At 42.3% G+C, this 22,247-nt stretch overlaps 1 protein-coding gene across 1 annotated transcript in view; it reads right to left on the bottom strand.

Annotated features, from left to right (window-relative positions):
• Window positions 1–318: 318 nt before the first annotated feature.
• The window catches only part of ppp1r3a (protein phosphatase 1 regulatory subunit 3A), a 92,130-nt gene continuing 70,201 nt past the window's right edge, over window positions 319–22,247 (bottom strand). The window contains exon 4 of the mRNA XM_033038341.1: window positions 319–3,699. Coding sequence (XP_032894232.1) covers window positions 967–3,699 — 2,733 coding nt within the window. The 3' untranslated portion in view covers window positions 319–966. The remainder of the gene's footprint in view (window positions 3,700–22,247) is intronic.

Below are 22,247 nucleotides of genomic sequence, written 5' to 3'. Positions count from 1 at the left end.
GTTGAGGACAGTTCATTGGCTATATTTAAAAGGGAGTTAGATGTGGCCCTTGTGGCTAAAGGGATCAGGGGGTATGGAGAGAAGGCAGGTACAGGATACTGAGTTGGATGATCAGCCATGATCATATTGAATGGCGGTGCCGTCTCGAAGGGCCGAATGGCCTACTCCTGCACCTATTTTCTATGTTTCTATGTGTGAGAATGAGAGATAAGTGAGAGACATCAGGCTAGTGGATATAAAGCCAATAAATAAAACCAGTCCTGGTTGTTGATTGAAAGCCATGAAATGTAAAATGCGCACACAAAATAAAAGATTTTGTTTAAAGTTTGTAATAACTTTAATGTTTGACATTTTAGAAAAAACAAAGCAGATTGCTACCCATTGACGTTGAATGGAGAAAAAAAACAATTACTGACTAAAAGTATCCATTAGTGTTCGACTAGCTAATAACAGAAACTTATAACAGCAAAACAAAAAAATTGGTCTAAAATTATTATCGGAAGTGTTACTTTGCATTTATCAGAGAAAATAAAATGGTCATTTAATTTTATTAAGAAACCTTTAAGCAGTTTCTATAAAATGTAAATGTCATTCAACCAGTTCTTTAACCAAGTTGGGTAAGATTGTTTCTCCTCGGTCGTGTTCCTTGACAATTGTAAATAAGACATTTCAATATCATTTTATTAGAATCACTGATTAAATGTTTTAGGCCTATGAAAATGTTTTGCATCACAATGGAAAATAAGTATTTTTGTTTATTCCAAGGACACAATGCATGATATTTTGAAAATATTATTGTTTCAGTTTTATAATAATGTTAGAAATGTTGCTAATCATTATGTTGATGTGTGAAATAAAATGCATTTAAAAAAGCATTGGTTACTTCAGTGTTCAAATGGTTAACAATCCTGAAAACCAATTTCAGTTTTTCACTGTCTCAACTGAATAAAAATGCAAGTTCTTTTATCAGTCTTTTCTGACAGAATCACTGCTTTCTTCACCTTCACAATACAACCAATACAACGAAAAAAGGTAAAGTATAAAACACCCAATAAAATCATAATGATAAATTGTAACAAGAAACACAACAAACAAAACAAAATAGCAAACTTTCCATAGTGTGCTTTTCAAAGTATCCTCATTTGTGAATAACTCACTATCCAATTGTGAATCAATGCTGTCAACATTACTGTCAAAAGCTTCTCCCACCTGCTCCTCCTTTTGTGTTCCCTCATTACATTCTCTGGATTTTAACTGTTCTGAATTTGGGTGGATATCACCCGTAACATCAGTGTCTGTTTCCTTTCCATCATCCTTTTTAACTGGTGTATTAATCAACATGATAGGATCTAAGCATTTGTGGTGGTTATTCAGCTCTGAATTCTGTTGCGATGAGATTACTCTATTTTTTTTCCCCTTAGTACAATTTATAGTGCACATGGTTGAGTCTAGACTTATATTAACTTTAGGTTGTGTTGCTTCTTGGCTTGTGCTCCTATTTGTTGGTATATGTTGATTGTTATGAAACATTTCACCCTTTTTAAAATAATAATTGTCACCTGGTGATTCAGAAAAAGTATTTGTTGCACCCTCGCTCTGCATACCAGTTTCATTATCTACCCCACTCCTATACTTTTTAACATGATCACATTCTGCACTCATATCATGATCTACTTCTCCTGCTGTCAGTTCACAACTAAGCACAATTTCTGTTGCCACCTGAGATACACTATACATCTGGGTATATTTCATGGATTCATCCGCTTTGGCATACAAAGCGTGCTCCACATTAGATCTTCCTTCTTCCTCAAGATTGACTCTGCCCCCCTCTAAAGACTCTTTCACATCTGATACACTGTAATGATGTGAGTAGTCACTTTCTGAAACACTGCAATTCTGTTTAACCTTTACATACTTTCCATTTTCATTGCCTTTCTCCGTGTCATGCCCCTCCGCTCCTGTGGGCTCTGTAGCACCAACAGCCATCTGCTTTCCAAACACTGTGTGCATTTTCTTCACATCACAATTTTGAAATTCAAAAATATTTTCAGTTGTCTCAGTAATTTCATGAGATAACCTTTTCTGTGCATCTTCCTGAAGTTCAGGAGCCATCTGCACATAATTGGCTGCACCTTTACCAATGTTTGTGGCAGTTGTGCCTCCTCTAGAATCTTCCTCAATCATCTGAAAAGCTGCAGTCAAATTCTGTATCAGTTGTAAAGATTGTTTGCCATTATGAAGTGCATCTTCTAAAGGGAGCGGAGATGCCATTGTGTGCAGACTTACTCTTGAATTGTTTTTTTCCTTTGTGTTTTTCTGCGCAGCTTGAGATGTGATCTTTCCCACTTGCACATGTCTCGTGCTCGTTTCTGTTGCATGTTCACCAAACTCTGAAACATTTTTTGTATTTCCTTCATTAGCAACATGAATGTTTGAAGGCTCTCCATGCATTGATGGCAAATTCAAAACTGTGGTCACTTCCTGGTTTAAATGTTGTTCATCATTTGTTAATGCCTTTGCACTTGGTGATGCAGCTGCTTCAGTCATCCCTTCATCTCCAGTAATTGCAAGCAATGCAGCTTCAGTTGCATCCTTTACCATTGTATCAGCTAACATACACGGCGGGATGCTAATACACTGCTCTGCAATTTGCGGGGCGCCTACTTTATCTTTTTTTTGTTCATCAGCAACATTTGTTTCTGGTGAATCATTCTCTGGAACTTGTGTCAGGGATGGAATCACTTTGTCAGTTCTGTTTGTTGGATTTTGAACGTGTGCACTTTCTGTCCCCTTCTTCTGTGAATGAGGTTTTGTGAATAAATCTTCCAGCTTTTTCGCTTCCAAATTGTCCGCTTCAGTGGAATACTGGGATGACATTTGCGCATCACTTATTCTTGCACTGAATATCTGCATGTCCTCTGATGAGACTGAGCCATGGAACAAGAAACTTATTCTCCCTGGCTCAAATACATCATCAGTGTCGGTGCATATTGCAGAATCATGGAAGGATTCTGATTCTCCAATTGATGATGCATCACCAATCAAATTAACATCTTCGACACTTTTATCTTCAGAGTCTGCAAAATGTTTGACAAACTTTGTAGGATGTGACCTGTTACTAGTGAGCTTACCACATACACCCATAACATCTGGAATTATTACCAAGTTGTTTTGCATATCATTAGCAGGGATTTTGTGTAGGTTGTTTCCCAAGGGTCTATTAATTTCTAGTGTGGAATTAGTTGATGTATCAGTTGCATGTGATGTAACAGCTTCATCTCTATTTAGTGCGAAAGGAATGCTGTCTACATGCTGCAAATGTGATCCATTAATGGCAAACAATTCAGAAGATTGGGTTATTATTTTGTTATAGCTTGTTGCAACGTTACCACTATCTGTTATTTCTTTTGCATTTATATCTCTCTCATGGCTCTGGATTTTGAGATTGGGAGTGCTTCTGTTACTTGCTGAAGGGATTCCAAGACATTCCGATTCCTCTTGTTTTATCGTGTTTTCTGTGCTTGCAAACATGGTATGTTTAACTTCCAAGTCCTCCCGTTCATTGTTTGGTGATTCACTGACTGTAGCAGCATTCTTCTCATTCTCTTCCTTCACGTAATAATGTAATCCTTCCAATTGTGATACATTAGTTTCTTGGCCTCTTGGGTTGGTCAGTGAGATATGCAATGGAGGATCCATCTGTAAAAATAATTAATGGTAAAATTATATAATCACTCTCACTTAATAAATAGTCACAAACACTGCCTTGAAAATAAACACCTCAGTAACAAACCAACTAATCACATTCATCAGCGGTGGGATCAATGTACTGATCAATGGGCCATTGTGGGAGAGAGGCCGTGTTGAGAGAGATGCTCTGTGGAGGGTAAGTTTGAGGTTTTGGCTTAAGAGGCTTTAGCGAGGAGGCCGATACATGGAGGCTGAGCAGAAGGGGGAAGGAGGTAAACGTCCATTCTGCTGTTTCTTTTGTGTGATAGTTGTGCTTTTTTTTCTCTTGGTTTTTAGTACACTAGTGATGGCAGGTAAAATGGTGCAATATTCCTCCCGCAGGATGTGGGAAGTTATGGAAATGGCTGCTGTTCCTGATAGCTACGCCAGTGGGAACTGTCCAGGCACAGCATTAGGGAATTGGAGCTGCAGCTGCAGCTAGGATAATCTGGGAAAATGAAAGCTTCATAGATTGGAGTGGAGGTCATGTACATGAAGCGAGCAGGTGGATGACCATGAGAAAAGGGAGTAGACAGAAAGTGCAGATGATACCTGCGGTCATTCCACTTCCAGAAAGGTTCATTGTTGTGAGGAGTCGGCCACAGCAGCAGTCAGGGCTGAGACACTGAGCCTGACTGAGGCACAGTGGGGAAGGTAATGTCAGGCGGACCACGGTAGTAGGAGACTCATTAGTTAGGGGGAAAATATGAGATTCTGTGGCAGCAATGGAGACTCCAGGATGAAGTACTGCCTCCCTTGTGGCAGCATTCACGATGTGTTGGAGTGACTGCATGGCATTCTCAAGGTGGAAAGAGAGCAGTCAGGAGTCGTGCATGTTGGGAAAAAGACATAGGTATGAAAAGTGGTCCTGCAAAAAATAATTACAGGGAGTTAGGCAAAAGATTAAAAAGCAGGATCTCCAGGGTAGTGATCTCCGGATTACTCCCGGTGCCAGATGCTAGTGAGGGTAGGAACAGGAAGATAGGACATACTGTTGGTTCATGTTGGGATGCTAGATGTTTGGAGCTGGGAAGTAAAAAGGGGGTAATCAGGCAATTGGGGAATTTGTCATATGTGTTCAGCAAAATGTTCTCATGCAAAATGGAGAAGGCCCTCCAAGGGAGAGGGCAAAGCTTGATCAACCTTCTGTATATTGGGAAGAGCAAGTGACCAAAGTGTCTGTGCAAGCCTTTGGGACCAGCGACAACTGTTCTATGAGGTTTACAAGAGCAGCATTCATAAAGAGGAACACAGCAAGGCAAAAGGGAGATAGTTCTGGCAGATAATACTACGGAAAATCTAAAGAGATGCTGTAAGTACATTTATGGAAAGAGGGTAAAAAGAGAAACATAGAAATTAGGTGCAGGAGTAGGCCATTCGGCCCTTCGAGCCTGCACCGCCATTCAATATGATCATGGCTGATCATCCAACTCAGTATCCCGTACCTGCCTTCTCTCCATACCCTCTGATCCCCTTAGCCACAAGGGCCACATCTAACTCCCTCTTAAATATAGCCAATGAACTGGCCTCGACTACCCTCCATGGCAGAGAGTTCCAGAGATTCACCACTCTCTGTGTGAAAAAAGTTCTTCTCATCTCGGTTTTAAAGGATTTCCCCCTTATCCTTAAGCTGTGACCCCTTGTCCTGGACTTCCCCAACATCGGGAGCAATCTTCCTGCATCTAGCCTGTCCAACCCCTTAAGAATTATGTACGTTTCTATAAGATCCCCTCTCAATCTCCTAAATTCTAGAGAGTATAAACCAAGTCTATCCAGTCTTTCTTCATAAGACAGTCCTGACATCCCAGGAATCAGTCTGGTGAACCTTCTCTGCACTCCCTCTATGGCAATAATGTCCTTCCTCAGATTTGGAGACCAAAACTGTACGCAATTTCCAAGTGTGGTCTCACCAAGACCCTGTACAACTGCAGTAGAACCACCCTGCTCCTATACTCAAATCCTTTTGCTATGAAAGCTAACATACCATTCGCTTTCTTCACTGCCTGCTGCACCTGCATGCCCACTTTCAATGACTGGTGTACCATGACACCCAGGTCTCGCTGCATCTCCCCTTTTCCTAGTCGGCCACCATTTAGATAATAGTCTGCTTTCCTGTTTTTGCCACCAAAATGGATAACCTCACATTTATCCACATTATACTGCATCTGCCAAACATTTGCCCACTCACCCAGCCTATCCAAGTCACCTTGCAGACTCCTAGCATCCTCCTCACAGCTAACACTGTCCCCCAGTTTAGTGTCATCCGCAAACTTGGAGATATTGCCTTCAATTCCCTCATCCAGATAATTAATTTTTATTGTAAATAGCTGGGGTCCCAGCACTGAGCCTTGCGGTACCCCACTAGCCACTGCCTGCCATTGTGAAAAGGACCCGTTTACTCCTACTCTTTGCTTCCTGTTTGCCAGTCAGTTCTCTATCCACATCAATACTGAACCCCCAATGCCGTGTGCTTTAAGTTTGTATACTAATCTCTTATGTGGGACCTTGTCGAAAGCCTTCTGGAAGTCCAGATACACCACATCCACTGGTTCTCCCCTATCCACGCTACTAGTTACATCCTCGAAAAATTCTATAAGATTCGTCAGACATGATTTACCTTTCGTAAATCCATGCTGACTTTGTCCAATGATTTCACCACTTTCCAAATGTGCTGCTATCCCATCTTTAATAACTGACTCTAGCAGTTTCCCCACTACCGATGTTAGACTAACTGGTCTGTAATTCCCCGTTTTCTCTCTCCCTCCCTTCTTAAAAAGTGGGGTTACGTTTGCTACCCGCCAATCCTCAGGAACTACTCCAGAATCTAAAGAGTTTTGAAAGATTATTACTAATGCATCCACTATTTCTGGAGCTACTTCCTTAAGTACTCTGGGATGCAGCCTATCTGGCCCTGGGGATTTATCGGCCTTTAATCCATTCAATTTACCCAACACCACTTCCCGGCTCACCTGGATTTCACTCAATTCCTCCAACTCCTTTGACCCGCGGTCCCCTGCTATTTCCGGCAGATTATTTATGTCTTCCTTAGTGAAGACGGAACCAAAGTAGTTATTCAATTGGTCCGCCATATCCTTGTTCCCCATGATCAACACCTGTTTCAGACTGCAAGGGACCTACATTTGTTTTAACTAATCTCTTTCTTTTCACATATCTATAAAAACTTTTGCAGTCAGTTTTTATGTTCCCTGCCAGTTTTCTTTCATAATCTATTTTTCCTTTCCTAATTAAGCCCTTTGTCCTCCTCTGCTGGTCTCTGAATTTCTCCCAGTCCTCCGGTATGCTGCTTTTTCTGGCTAATTTGTACGCATCATCCTTCGCTTTGATACTATCCCTGATTTCCCTTGTTATCCACGGATGCACTACCTTCCCTGATTTATTCTTTTGCCAAACTGGGATGAACAATTTTTGTAGTTCATCCATGCAGTCTTTAAATGTCTTCCATTGCATATCCACCGTCAACCCTTTTAGAATTAATTGCCAGTCAATCTTGGCCAATTCACGTCTCATACCCTCAAAGTTACCTTTCTTTAAGTTCAGAACCATTGTTTCTGAATTAACAATGTCACTCTCCATCCTAATGAAGAACTCAACCATATTATGGTCACTCTTGCCCAAGGGGGCACGTACAACAAGACTGCTAACTAACCCTTCCTCATTACTCAATACCCAGTCTAAAATAGCCTGCTCTCTCGTTGGTTCCTCTACATGTTGATTTAGATAACTATCCCGCATACATTCCAAGAAATCCTCTTCCTCAGCACCCCTGCCAATTTGATTCACCCAATCTATATGTAGATTGAAGTCACCCATTATAACGGTTTTGCCTTTGTCGCACGCATTTCTAATTTCCTGTTTGATACCATCTCCAACTTCACTACTACTGTTAGGTGGCCTGTACACAACACCCACCAGCGTTTTCTGCCCCTTAGTGTTTCGCAGCTCTACCCATACCGATTCCACATCCTCCAAACTAATGTCCTTCCTTTCCATTGCGTTAATCTCCTCTCTAACCAGCAACGCTACCCCACCTCCTTTTCCTTTCTCTCTATCCCTCCTGAATATTGAATATCCCTGGATGTTCAGCTCCCAGCCTTGGTCACCCTGGAGCCATGTCTCCGTGATCCCAACTATATCATAGTCATTAATAGCTATCTGCACATTCAACTCATCCACCTTATTACGAATGCTCCTTGCATTGAGACACAAAGCCTTCAGGCTTGTTTTTACAACACTCTTACCCCTTATACAATTATGTTGAAATGTGGCCCTTTCTGATTTTTGCCCTGGTTTTGTCTGCCTGCCACTTTTACTTTTCACCTTGCTACCTATTGCTTCTACCCTCATTTTACACCCCTCTGTCTCTACGCTCACACATTTAAGAAAACCTTTCCCTTTAACTCCATCCTCCACTATCCCATTTGACACCCCACCCCCCTTATTCAGTTTAAAACCACCCGTGTAGCAGTGGCAAACCTGCCTGCCAGAATGCTGGTCCCACACCTGTTAAGATGCAATCCGTCCCTTTTGTATAGTTCCCCCTTACCCCAAAACAGATCCCAGTGATCTAAGAATCTAAATCCCTGCCCCGTGCACCAGTTCCTCAGCCACACGTTCAGGTCCCGTATCTCCCTGTTCCTGCTCTCGCCAGCACGAGGAACTGGAAGCAAACCGGAGATAACAACCCTGGAGGTCCTGCTTTTCAGCATTTTTCCGAGCTCTCTAAAGTCACGCTGCAGAATATTCATACCCTTCTTTCCGACATCGTTTGTGCCGACATGCACTACCACTTCCGGATGTTCACCTTCGCCTTTGAGGATTTTCTGCACTCTGTCCGTGACATCCTGGATTCTGGCACCAGGAAGGCAGCACACCATCCTCGCATCCCGTCTGTTGCCGCAGAAACCCCTGTCCGTACCTCTCACAATGGAGTCTCCCACTACAATGGCGTTGCCTGCCTTAGGCCTTTTTGGTTTTGGCTCAACAGCCCTATTCGCATCACAAGCCAGTCCGCCGCCCAGTGTAAACACCTCTTCTGTCCCGACAGCTTCTAAGTGGGTGAACCTGTTCACAAGAGGTACAACACCCGGGGACGTTGGCATTCCATGCTTCCCTCCCGTTCTCACTGTCTCCCACCTTCTCTCTTCCAGTACCTTAGGTGTAACAATCGTACTGTAGGACTTGTCGAGGAACGACTCCGTTTCTCGGACGAACCGGAGGTCATCCACTTGCTTCTCCAGTTCCCCAACACAGCCCTTCAGGAGCTCTACCTGGACGCACTTCTCGCATTTGTAGCAGCCAGAGGCACCAGCGGTGTCCTTGACCTCCCACATACTGCAAGCATCGCACTGAATCAGCTTACCTGACATCTCCTTCTTTCGTCTCTACCTCTCAAGCGTATTGCGTGGTCTCCTCTCCTAAGACTCTCGAGCCAAAGACTCACACTTCCCTCACAAGGCCGCTCACTCACTGCCGCTCGCTAAGAGCCGTCTTGCTTAAATTGACTGATAAATTGCCTGATTTACCAATTTACAAACCAAATTCCTCAGTTTTCAACTGTTTTCCCCGCACTGACTCACCTCTCTCCTCCCACTTGGGCTAGAGCCAATCAGTCGTATCTCTTGCTTAACTCCTGCTGCTGTTGCTCCCAAATCTACAGCAGTACAGAACAAATAGGCCTCTCAGAAACCAAAGCGGTCATCTCTGTGAGGAACCACAGGAGATGGGTAAAGTCTTCAATTAGTATTTCTCTTCTGTTTTTACCATAAAGACATGAAGATGGGGTTACTTGGTACAGTCTTGAGGAAGGTAGATAAATCTCCCGACCCTGTTCAGATATAACCGAGGACAATGTGGAAAGCTGGAGATGAAAATTAAGGCACCCTGGCTGAGATATATGAATGATCATTCGACACCGGTGAGGTGCCAGGGGACTGGAGGGTGGCTAATGTTGTGCCTCTATTTAAGAAAAGCTGCCAGGAAAAGCAGAGGAACTATAGACCAGTGACCCGGATATCACTAGTAGGCAAGTCACTGGAGAGTATTCCAAGGAATAAGATACATATACATTTCAATAGACAGGGGCATATCAGGGATAGTCAGCATGGTTTTGCAATTAAGAAATTGTGTCATATAGAGTCATGGAGTGATACAGTGTGGAAACAGGCCCTTCTGCCCACACTGGCCAACTCGCCCACAGCGGCCAACGATGTCCCAGCTATATTAGTCCCATTTGCCTGCGCTTGGTCCATATCCCTCCAAAACTGTCCTACCCATGTACCTATCCAACTGTTTCTTAAACGATGTGATAGTCCCAGCCTCAACTACCTCCTCTGGCAGCTATAAAAGTTACCCCTCAGAGTCCTATTAAATCTTTTCCCCTTCACCTTAAACTTATGTCCTCTGGTCCTCGATTCACCTACTCTGGATAGGACAGGATTGGAGGGATATGGACCAAATGCGGGCAGGTGGGACTAATGGAGCTGCGACATGTTAGCCGGTGTGGGCAAGTTGGGCCGAAGGGCCTGTTTCCACACAGTATCACTCTGACTCTGTAGAGATTGGGAATCAATGCGGTCATCTCTGTGTGGAGCCACAGGAGATGGACAAGGTCCTCAGTGAATATTTCTCCTTTGTATTCACCGAGGAGAAAGACAGGAGCAGTCAGTGCTACAGTTGAAGAGGTGCTGAAGATACTATTGTGTATGAAGGTAGACAATTCTTCAGAGCCCGATCAGATATATCCGAGGACATTGCAGGAACCCAGAGAGGAAATTGCGGGAGCCCTGGTTGAAATTTACGAGTCGTCCTTAAATACAGGAGAGATGCTGGAAGACTGGAGGGTGGCAAATGTTGTGCCTTTTTTCAAGAAGGGCTGCAGGGAAAATGCTGGGAACTATAGGCTTGTGAGCTTAACATCTGCAGTTGGAAAGTTACTAGAGAGTATTCTGAAGGATAGGATATACAGGCATTTAGGCGGACAAGGGATAGTCAGCATGGGTTTGTACATGAGAGGTTGTGTCTCACAAATATGATTGGGTTTTTTGAAGATGTGACCAAAAAGGTCGATGAGGGCCGAGCTGTAAATGTACTTATGGACTTCAGCAAAGCATTCGACAAAGTTCCGCATGGTAGGCTGTTCTGGAAGGTTAGATCGCATGGTATCCAAGGAGAGATAGCTGAATGGATAGAAAATTGGCTTTGTGGAAGGAAGCAGAGGGTGATGGTGGATGTTTGCTTCTCGGACTGGAGGCCTATGACTAGTGATGTGCCTCAGGGTTCGGTGCTGAGCCCATTATTGTTTGTCATCTATAACAATCATTTGGACCAGAACATACAGGGCAAGATTAGCAAGTACACAAGTGGGTGGTTTTGCAGATAGTGAAGATTGTTGTGAAAAATTGCAGCGAGATCTTGATTGACTAGGGAGGGGGCCGAGGAATGGTTGATGGAATGTAAAACAGCAAAATATGAGGTGTTGCAACATGGGCAGGACCTACACATTGAATGGTCGGGCTCTGGGTAATGTTGTAGAGCAGAGGGATCAAGGAGTGCAAGTGCAGGTGGAGTCGCAGGTAGATAGGGTAGTCAAAAAGGCTTTTGGCTCATTGGCCTACATCAGCCAGTATCGATTATAGAAGTTGGGAGGTCATGTTGCAGTTGGATAAGACATTGGTGAGGTTGCATTTGGAGTATTGTGTTCAGTTCTGGGCACCATGTTATAGGAAAGATGTTGTCAAGTTGGAAAAGGTACAGATAAGATTTGCAAGAATGTAGCCAGATCTAGAGGATGTGAGCTGTAGAGAAAGGTTTAGGAAGGAACTGCAGATGCTTGTTTAAACCGAAGATAGACACAAAAAGCTGGAGTAACTCAGCGGGACAGGAAGCATCTCGGGAGCGAAGGAATGGGTGATGTTTCGGGTCAAGTAGGCCGGGACTTTATAATTGGAGCGCAGGAGGATGAGGGGTGATCTTCTAGAGAGGTATATAAAATCATGCGAGGAATAGATTAGGTAGATGCTCAGAGTCTCTTGCCCGGAGTAGGGGAATCGAGGACCAGAGGACACAGGTTTTAGGTGAAACGATTTAACAGGAATCTGAGGGGTAACTTTTTCAAACAAAGGGTGGCGGATGTATGGAACAAGCTGCCAGAGGAGGTAGTTGATGCAGGGACTATTCCAACATTTAAGAAACTGTTAGACAGGTACATGGATGGGACAGGTTACAATACAATACAATACAATACCGTTTATTGTAATTTGAACCTCAAATGAACTTCAAACGAAATTTGGTTTCTGCAGTCATACAACAAGAAAGAACCAAGCCACACACCAACACAATTTACACAAACATCCATCACAGTGAAGCTCCTCCTCACTGTGTTGGAAGGCAAAGTCTTGTCTCTCCCCTGCTCTCCATTCTTCTTCCGATGTCAAAGTCAAAGCCCCCGGCGGGCGATAGTAAGTCCCGTGGCCAATAAGGCCGCACCGGGTGATGCGAGGCCGCGCTCCGGGTCTTGACGTTGGAGCCCACTGCAGACGCTAGCAAGCCCCACGGCTGTTAAAGCTGCGCCGGGCGATGTAAGGCCCTGCTCCAGGTCATTTTCAACCCCGCAAAATTCGGGCGGGAGAAGTTGCCATTGCGAGAGCTCCGAAAAGCGGTCTCCCACATGGGACCGATGTTACCATCCTCAGGGCCTGCGGTTGGAGCCCCTGAGCTCCAGAGTCAGGTCGCAGCTGCGCACCACCACAGCTCTCCACGCTCCGAAGCCGGCCAGCTCCACGATGGGGAGTCCGCAGGCTCCGCAACTGGAGCCCCCAGGTCATTCCTGTTGGAGGCCGCTCCACGGTGCTAGGCCCCAACGACAACGGAGACCCGACAGAGAAAAGGTCGGGTCCCCCGTACAGGGAAGAGATTTAAAAGTTCCCCCACCCCCCACACATACACAGTTAAAAACAACTAGAAAAAGCACTATAAACTATACACTCAACGGGACAAAAGAATTAAAAAAAGACAGATGGACTGCAGAGGCTTTATATAATGGGAAGAGCAGTATCTTAAGTGTCTGAAGTTGTCCAAGACGCAAGTGGTGTGCCTCAGAGATCAGTGCTGTGCCCATTACTGTTTGTGGTTTATATCGGCCAGCTCTATGAAGAGTCCTGGTGGTTCCAAAGTTCTTCCATTTAAGAATGACGGAGGCCACTGTGCTCTTCGGGACCTGCAATGCTGCAGAAATTGTTTTATACCCTCCCCCAGATTTGTGTCTCGACATAATTCTGTCTCGAAGGTCTACGGACAATTCCTTCGTCTTCATGACTTGGTTTTTGCCCTGACATGCACTGTCAACTGTGGAGCCTTATATAGACAGGTGTGTGTTATATAGACAGGTGTGTGTTATATAGACAGGTGTGTGCCTTTCCAAATCATGTGCAATCAATTTAATTTACCACTGGTGGACTCCAATCAAGTTGTAGAAACTTCTCAACGATAATCAATGGAAACAGAATGCGCTGAAGCTCAATTTTGAGTGTCATAGCAAAGGGTCTGAATACTTATGTAAATGTGATATTTCAGTTATTTATTTTTAATTACTTTGCAAAGGTTTTGCTTTTTTATTATGGGGTATTGTGTGTAGATTGATGATAACAAAATCCATTTAATACATGTCAGAATAAGGCTGTGACATAACAACATGTGGAAAAAGTGAAGGGTTCTGAATACTTTCTGAATGCACTGTGAATGCACACTTTTAGCCTGAGAAGTGGAATTGGGAACCAGGGGCATACTGTAGGTTTAAGGTGAGAGGGGAAAGATTTGAATAGGCACCCAAGGCATCTTCTTCACACAGAGGATGGTGGGTATATGAAACAAGCTGCCAGAGGTGGTAGTTGAGGCAGGTACTATAGTAGCATTTAAACAACATTTGGACAGGAACAGTTTAGAGGTATATGGGGCAACGCTGGCAGGTTGCACTAGTGTAGAGTGGGCATCTTGTTAGGCATGGCCAAGTTGGGCCAATATGCTTGTTTTCATGCTGTATGAGTCTAATGCATTTATTGAATCACATTCCCAGCCCAAAAGGATGAAGGCCCAGATTTTGCTATTGAAATGATGTAACAATAGTGCAGGTAACCTATGTTAATTTCTGACCTCTCATTCCATTCATGCCAAATTTGCACATTCCCTCTATGACTGCATGGAATGCCTCCCATGTTTTAAAAGCATGCTGGTAGATTTTTGACCGCTGTAAACTGACCCGAGTGTAGATAGCTGGTGCGTGCATTAGGGCTTGTTACTGGGTATGTGTGAGAGAGAATATCTACATGAAAGTAAGTGGGGGAGTGGGATTGAAGAGATTGCTTTATGAGCTGGCATAGACACGGTGGAATGCACCAGAACCTTATAAACCTATGGAAATAAGGAAGATGATGGGTGTTCACCAATATTCCACCAGGAAATGGATAATGTCTGGAGCCTGCCATCCACAGTGAAAAGTAAAAGTCCAGAAGATGTGGTGTAGGGCTACTTTCTCCAGCGATGGCCTCAGAACTTATTGATCTGATGAGGATTTTAATGATTTGCAAGCTACTTGCACATCAAAAGGTCCTAAACATGTAATGCTCTGGTGTGTTATTAATTACTCAGTCAGCCAAGGGAATAAAATTAGATACATTTCTAGTGTCTGTCATTTTATGTTAGAATTTTATACTTCAGTTTGGTTCATTTGTTTAAGCATCAAACTTAATTTCATAGAGGATCTGATCTTCATTTTGTTCTTTGTTTTAAGAATATTATTTCAATTGCTGCTTTTTAAAAAGTCAGTGGTGAACACTGTTGCTTTGCTGTCGATGGTAAAATCTGAGTCAATTGGAAAATTGGAATCAAGTCACAAACAAGACAATGGCCCAGTTAACTACATCAATTAAATGGCCAAGGTTAAGCTATTAATCAAACACTCAACCAAATTATTTTTTGATCCATAAATTGGTAGTGGCCCTTTATCATCTTATCTAACTTACATGTGAGAAACTGTGGCTCCATGAGAAAATCAAACTTGGGCAATGGTTTTAGAGAGATGCGTGGCAAAATCAGACTAGCACAACATGTTGTTGAGGCTGCATTTAGAGTGAAGATAGATACAAAATGCTGGAGTAACTCAGCGGGACAGGCAGCATTTCTGCTTAGAAGGAATGGGTGACGTTTCAAGTCTCGACTCAAATCGTCACCTATTCCTTCTATCCAGAGATGCTGCTTTCCCGCTGAGTTATTCCAGCATTTTGTGTCTATCTTCGGTGTAAACCATCATCTGCAGTTCCTTCCTCCACATTTAGAGCATTGCGCTCAGTTTTGGTCACCCAGCTATAGGAAGGTGGTCATTAACCTGGGAAGAGAAGAGAAAATATTTCCAGAGATGTTGCCAGGACTCGAGGGCCTGAACTGCAGGGAGAGGTTGGGCAGGAGGCTGATCTTATAGAGGTGTATAAAAACACATGGGGAATAAATAGGGTGAATGAACTCAGTCCTTTACCCTAAATAGGGGAATGAAGAACCAGAGGATATAGGTTAAGGTGAGAGGGAAATGATTTAATAGGAACCTGAGAGGCAACTTTTTTACTCAGAGGATGGTGGATATATGCATTGTGCTGCCAGAGCGGGTAGTTGAGATAGGTACTATAACCACATTTATAACACATATGGACAAATACATGGTTAACAAAGGTTTAGAGAAATATGGGCCAAACACATGCAGTTGAGACTTACAGAATGTAGATGATGCATCTAAATCACATGGACAAGTTGGGCCAAATGGCCTGTTTCAACGATATATAGACTCAATGACTCTTTGTAAAACCAATATAAATGATATAATTTTCCATTCGTTCCTTTGTATTGTACAGAAGATGAGAATTGGCAAGAAGTTTGAAGCATTAGCTTTAAAGTTGAAAATTAATCTTGTGGGTTTTAGGTAGGGATCAGTGGGGGTAAAAATTCCAAGTGGCACTGGCTATTTTAACTCCCTCACCTCATCCACATGCCACCAATCAGTAGCCCACCTGAATTGGGCAGAGTGCTATAGGGGTGGCATTTGAAGCTGGATTGCAGTAAGTCAAATCAAAATGGTTTGTCCAAGTCCCAAGAGAATGAACCATACAGGAAGCTCTAAGGATTTAGCTGAGATGAGGGAAGGGTGGTGAACATCCATGTGATAGGGAGAGCTGGGCTTGCTGACTCCAAGCAAAACAAAGGCTTCCTTAATTTTTCAACAAATGCCATGGAATATTTTACACCAACCCAGTCACGGTGGCACAGCGGAAGAGTTGCTGCCCTACTGTGAATGCAGTGCCAGAGACCCGGGTTTGATCCCGATTACGGGTGCTGTCCATACGGAGTTTGTACCTTCTCCCCGTGACCTGCGTGGGTTTACTCCGAGATGTTTGGTTTCCTCCCACAATCCAAAAACGTACAGGTTTGTAGGTTAATTGGCTTGGTAAAAATGTAAACACTGTCCCTAGTGGGTGTAGGATAATGTTAATGTGCAGGGATTGCTGGTCGGCCCGGACACAGTGGGCCGAAGGGCTTGCTTCCGTGCTGTATCTCTAAACTAAAACTAAACTAAACTAAACTAAAAATAAGATAGAATTAAAATTCAGTCTAATAGATTTCCGAATAAAGATATCTCTGATAAAAAGCCACTCAAGGAGCACTATGTAAGAGCACTCATAATTAAGTGGTCAAGCTCAGGAATGGGACTTAAGTCAAAAAACTCTCTTACTCAGGAGTGTGATTTCTGCCATTGCATAAAGGCGAAGCTATTCATTTGTGGCAATGAAATTAATGAAGAATAAACATTAAAAGACTTCTGATTTTGCATTCCATAATGAATTAGCATTTTCAATGGTTGAAGTTAACTGATTGTTTTGCAGCAAACATTTAAAATTGTGCACTAAACAAAGAATGAAATTGTTGCATTATTTAGTATTAGCTGAAAGTCACATTTAATAAAGAGAGAAATTTGCATATCTAATATATTATTTATAATTTCAATACAAAAAGAAGATTTAAAATGCCATTTCACATCAGATGCACCATTTATTTGACAGACTAATAACATAAGAGTGAAAACCTTTAATCAAGTTTATTAATTTTAATTTGGAATCAAATTTCCATGAAGTCTACATAGATACATAGATAAATAGATAATAGGTGCAGGAGTAGGCCATTCGGCTCTTCGAGCCAGCACCGCCATTTAATGTGATCATGGCTGATCATCCACTATCATCTGCCTGCCTTCTCCCCATATCCCTTGATTCCGCTATCCCTAAGAGCTCTATCTAACCATCAGCCATGATCATATTGAATGGTGGTGCAGTCTCGAAGGGCCGAATGGCCTACTCCTGCACCTATTTTCTATGTTTCTAACTCTCTTTTGAATGCATCCAGTGAATCGGCCTCCACTGCCTTCTGAGGCAGAGAATTCCACAAATTCACAACTCTCTGTAAAAAGGTTTTTTCTCATCTCAGTTCTAAATGGCCTACCCCTTATTCTTGAATTGTGCCCCTGGTTCTGGACTCCCCCAACATCGGGAACATGTTTCCTGCATCTAGTGTGTCCAATGCATTAATAATGTTATATGTTTCTATAAGATACCCTCTCATCCTTCTACATTCCAGTGAATACAAGCCCAGTCACTCCATTCTTTAATCATATGACAGTCCCGCCATCCCAGGAATTAACCTTGTGAACCTATGCTGTACTCCCTCAATAGCAGGGATGTCCTTCCTCAAATTAGGAGACCAAAACTGCACACAATACTCCACGTGTGGTCTCACCAGGGCCCTGTACATCTGCTAAACCTCTTTGCTCCTATACTCAACTCCTCTCATTATGAAGACCAATTAGCTTTCTTCACTGCTTGCTGTACATGCATGCTTACTTTATGTGACTGATGTACAAGGACACTCAGGTCTCATTGTACTTCCCCTTTTCCTAACCTGACACCATTCAGATAATAATCTGCCTTTCTGTTTTTGCCATTAAAGTGGATAACCTCACATTTACCCACATTACACTGCATCCGCCATGCATCTGCCCAACCTGCCCAAGTCACCCTGCTTCCTCATAGCATCCTCTTCATAGTTCACACTGCCACCCATCTTTATGTCATCTGCAAATTTGCTTATGTTAATTTTAATTCCTTCATCTAAATCATTAATTCATATTGTAAATAGCTGCGGTCCCAGCACTGAGCTTCACCGATTGAGAAACAGCTACTTAAAACCAAAAGTCAATTTTATATACATGGCGAAAAATCTGGTAAATTACTCGCTAATCAGTTGAAAGCGGTGTCGGCCAAACGTCAGATTACTAAAGTGAGTAAACGGGATGGTACACTAACTGTAGACCATGACAAAATTAATAAATCCTTTCAGGAATTTTATACCTCCCTATACCAATCAGAATTTCCTCCTGATTCCAATATAATGCATGAGTTTTTAAAGAAACTGAACTTGCCAAATTTACTACAAAATTAGTCTCTGTTGTTAGATGAACCCATCACGGAAGAAGAAATACAGAAAGCAATCCTTTCAATGAATTCTGGTAAAGCTCCTGGTTTATATGGGTTTACAGTAGAATTTTTAAAGTATTTTTCAAGTTTATTGTTTCCCTGGCTATGTAAGCTTTTTATAGAAACCTTTTTAATGAATAGATTACCACAATCCTTTTATGAAGCATCTATTTCTTTAATTCTTAAAAAAGATAAAGACCCTACTAAAGTGACATCATATAGACCTATATCACTGTTAAATGTAGATTCCAAAATTCTTTCCAAAATATTAGCTATGAGATTGGAAAATATTTTACCGCAAATTATTTCTGAAGATCAGACAGGTTTTATTAAAAATCGTTACTCATACTTTAACGTTAGGAGATCAATGAATATCGTCTATACAGCGTTAAATAAAACTCCAGAATGTGTCATTTCACGATGCCGAGAAGGCGTTTGATAGAGTAGGATTGGAATACTTATTTAATGCACTTGAAAAATGTAAGATTGGTCCAAAGTTTATTTCTTGGATCAAGCTGATATATCATATACCTCAGGCTTCTGTACTTACCAATAATCAGAGATCCCCTTTTTTCAGGCTATTTCGAGATACTAGACAGGGCTGTCCTTTAAGTCCTTTACTGTTTGATATTGCTTTGGAACCTTTGACCACTGCTATTAGGGAATCCCTTATATTGTTGGTATTGTCCGCAGGAATAAGACACATCAGCTATCTCTTTATGCAGATGATCTGTTATTATTCATTTCTAACCTTGAGAAATCTATTCCGGCAATAGTAGCATTACTTAATCAATTTAGTAGTTTCTCTGGTTATAAACTAAATCTTAGTAAGAGTGAGCATTTTCCATTAAACAATCTAGTTTCGATTTATGGACAGTTTCCACTTAGATTGACTACCGAGTTTTACTTATTTAGGTATTTACTTATTCCGGAAGTGGCGGCGCTGGTGAACGGCTGCGGCTCGCCTGCAGTCCGTTTGTTTTTACTTTTTTGTGTTGTGTTTTTCGTCTTGTTTAGTTAAGTTTTTGGTTTTTAGGTTTGTGTTATGTGGGGGGGGGGGGGGGGTTGAAACAGGGCTTTCTGTCTCTCCCTTCGGGGGAATGCGACTTTCTTGCCGTATCCCCCTTCTCTACCTCCGTCTGTGCTGAGGCCTAATGGCGGAGCTGGCGACCTCGAGGCTCCGGAGGCAGAGCCTGTCAGAACATGCCCTGGGCTCGCTCCTGTGAGGGCGGCCCGGCTCGGGGCTGGAACGGCGCTCCCGTGAGGGGCTGAGACGCTCCCGTGAGGGCGGCCCGGCTCAAGGGTAACGGCGCTCCCATGAGGGCGGCCTGGCTCGAGGGTAACGGCGCTCCCGTGAGGGCGGCCCAGCTCGAGGGTAACAGCGCTCCCGTGAGGGCGGCCTGGCGCGGGGCTGACGCTCCCGTGAGGGCGGCCTGGCTCGAGGGTGGAACGGCGCTCACGTGAGGGCGACCCGGCTCGGGGCTGGAATGGTGCTCCGGTGGCTGAGATGGCGTTCTGGCGGCGGCGGCTTGAGTCCGGGGTTCGGCCGCGGGCCAGTGGACGACATCGTCAACAGCTGCGTCCGCTGGACTGGAGGGCGGCAGCTTCGACCAACCCCGGGCCACGGAGTTTGATCCGGCCCGTTCGTGGAGCTCGGTGAGCCGTGGGACTGACTTACCATCGCCCGGTGGGGTATCGCCTCAGCGCAGAGGGAGAAGAGGAGGGAAGAGACAGCAGCCCTAAGATTTTTGCCTCCATCACAGTGAGGAGGTGTTTGGTGGACTCACTGTGGTGGATGTTAATTTGTGTTTACTGTCTGTTCTGTTGTTTATTATTGTATGTATGACTGCAGGTAACGACAAATAAAGGATCTAATTAAGATTACTAAGAAACACAAAGATTTATTTAAAGTGAATTTTACGCCTTTAATTGACCATATCAAACAACAGTTTACTAAATGGTCACCAATGTCCTTATCTCTAATCGGCCGAATCAATGCTATTAAAATGTTTATCTTACCTAAATTTTTGTATTTATTTCAGATGAAACCAATTTTTATTGCCAAATCTTTCTTTGATATTATTGATTCCAAAATGTCTTCATATATATGGCAGAATAAAAATTCCAGACTAAGTAAAAAATACTTCCATAAATCAAAAAAAGACGGTGGCTTGGCACTGCCGAACCTTAGATTCTACTATTGGGCAGTTAATGTTCGTTATTTAAAGTTTTGGACAAACGATTTAGAAGATACCCAATGCTCAGGATGGATAAATCTTGAACGTGATTCTATACAAGGGCTATCATTGGCTTCTATTCTAGGGGCCTCGTTACCTTTTACAATTACGAGATTGAATAAATATACGACCAACCCAATAATAAGACATACATTTTGAATATGGTTTCAATTTCGTAAGTTTTTTGGATAGAATGATTTTAACTTATCGAGTCCTATTATATCTAATTTTCTCTTCCAACCTTCTAGTACTGATCAAGCCTTTCTGTTATGGAAGAGGAAAGGATTAGTAGCTTTTCGTGATTTGATTTTAGATGGTTGTTTTATGTCTTTCGAACAACTCTCCAATAAATATAATTTACCTTATTCACACTTTTTTAGATATTTACAAATTAGGCATTTTTTGAAGGCTACTCTACCCTTTTTTCCGTTGCCACATCAAACCGAAATCTTGGGGAAAAATGTCGCATTTGAACCCTTATCAGAAAGGATTAATAATGACTATTTATGAGTTGATTTTGAAATTACAAATAGATATATTTGATAAAATTAAGAATGACTGGGAAAGAGAACTCCAAATGTCTTTATCTATAGAGAAATGGGAGAGGATTCTACAATTAGTCAATACCTCTTCAATGTGTGCAAGACACGCTCTGATACAATTCAAGGTGGTTCACAGAGTTCATATGTTCAGAGTAAATATGTTCCCAGAGTTCAGAGTTCAGAGTAAATATGATAAGTTAGCTCGATTTTATGGTGATATAAATCCTACCTGTGACAGATGTAACTCTGAAGTGGCCTGACTGACCCATATGTTTTGGTTCAGCCCACTTTTGGAAAAATAATGGAAAGAAATCTTTGATACTATTTCTGCAGTTTTAGGTATTGATTTACAACCTCATCCTATTACTGCAATTTTTGGGCTACCAATGTTAGATTCTATTCATTTGTCCCATCCGCCCATCGGCTGATTGCTTTTACCACGTTAATTGCCAGAAGATCTATTTTATTTAAGTGGAAAGACTCTAAAAGGGTAGAGTAGCCTTCAAGGCAGGTACAGGATACTGAGTTGGATGATCAGCCATGATCATATTGAATGGCGGTGCAGGCTCGAAGGGCCGAATGGCCTACTCCTGCACCTATTTTCTATGTTTCTATGTTTCTAATCCTCCGACCACACTTCATTGGTACTCTGAAACGATATCATGTTTAAATTTAGAAAAAATACAGGAGTGACATTGTTGAACCCTTGGTTAAATTTGATAAGACTTGGGGAAGATTTATTTAACATTTTCATAAAACATAAATTGCTCCCTCTCCAACCGTTATAAAAACTATTTTACCTTTATAAGGTGGAACGGACTTGAAGACAAACAGGGGGGTTTTGTTTCCTCCTTTTTTCTCTTTTTTTCTTTTTCTCTTTTTTTTTTACATATATAAGTTTTCTTTTAAACATTTAACAATATTTACATAGAGACCAGGAGGTCTATATTCAATGTGTATTTTGATACTGGACTCATATTTAGGTTATACCTGTTATTAATGTAATCATGATCCCTATGTATCAATATCATTGGTATGTTTATCATTATTCTTTTTGTTTTGTTTTTTGTTTTGTTTTTGTTTTTGGAAAGAAAGCTAATAAAAAGATTTTAAAAGAAAGAAATGTTATTCCTTTTATCATGTATCTGTACACT

This window comes from Amblyraja radiata, chromosome 19 (genome assembly GCF_010909765.2).
Source record: "Amblyraja radiata isolate CabotCenter1 chromosome 19, sAmbRad1.1.pri, whole genome shotgun sequence".
Lineage (NCBI taxonomy): Eukaryota > Metazoa > Chordata > Chondrichthyes > Rajiformes > Rajidae > Amblyraja > Amblyraja radiata.
The sequence above is the reverse complement of the archived record's forward strand: the minus strand, read 5'-3'. Positions and strand labels throughout refer to the sequence as shown.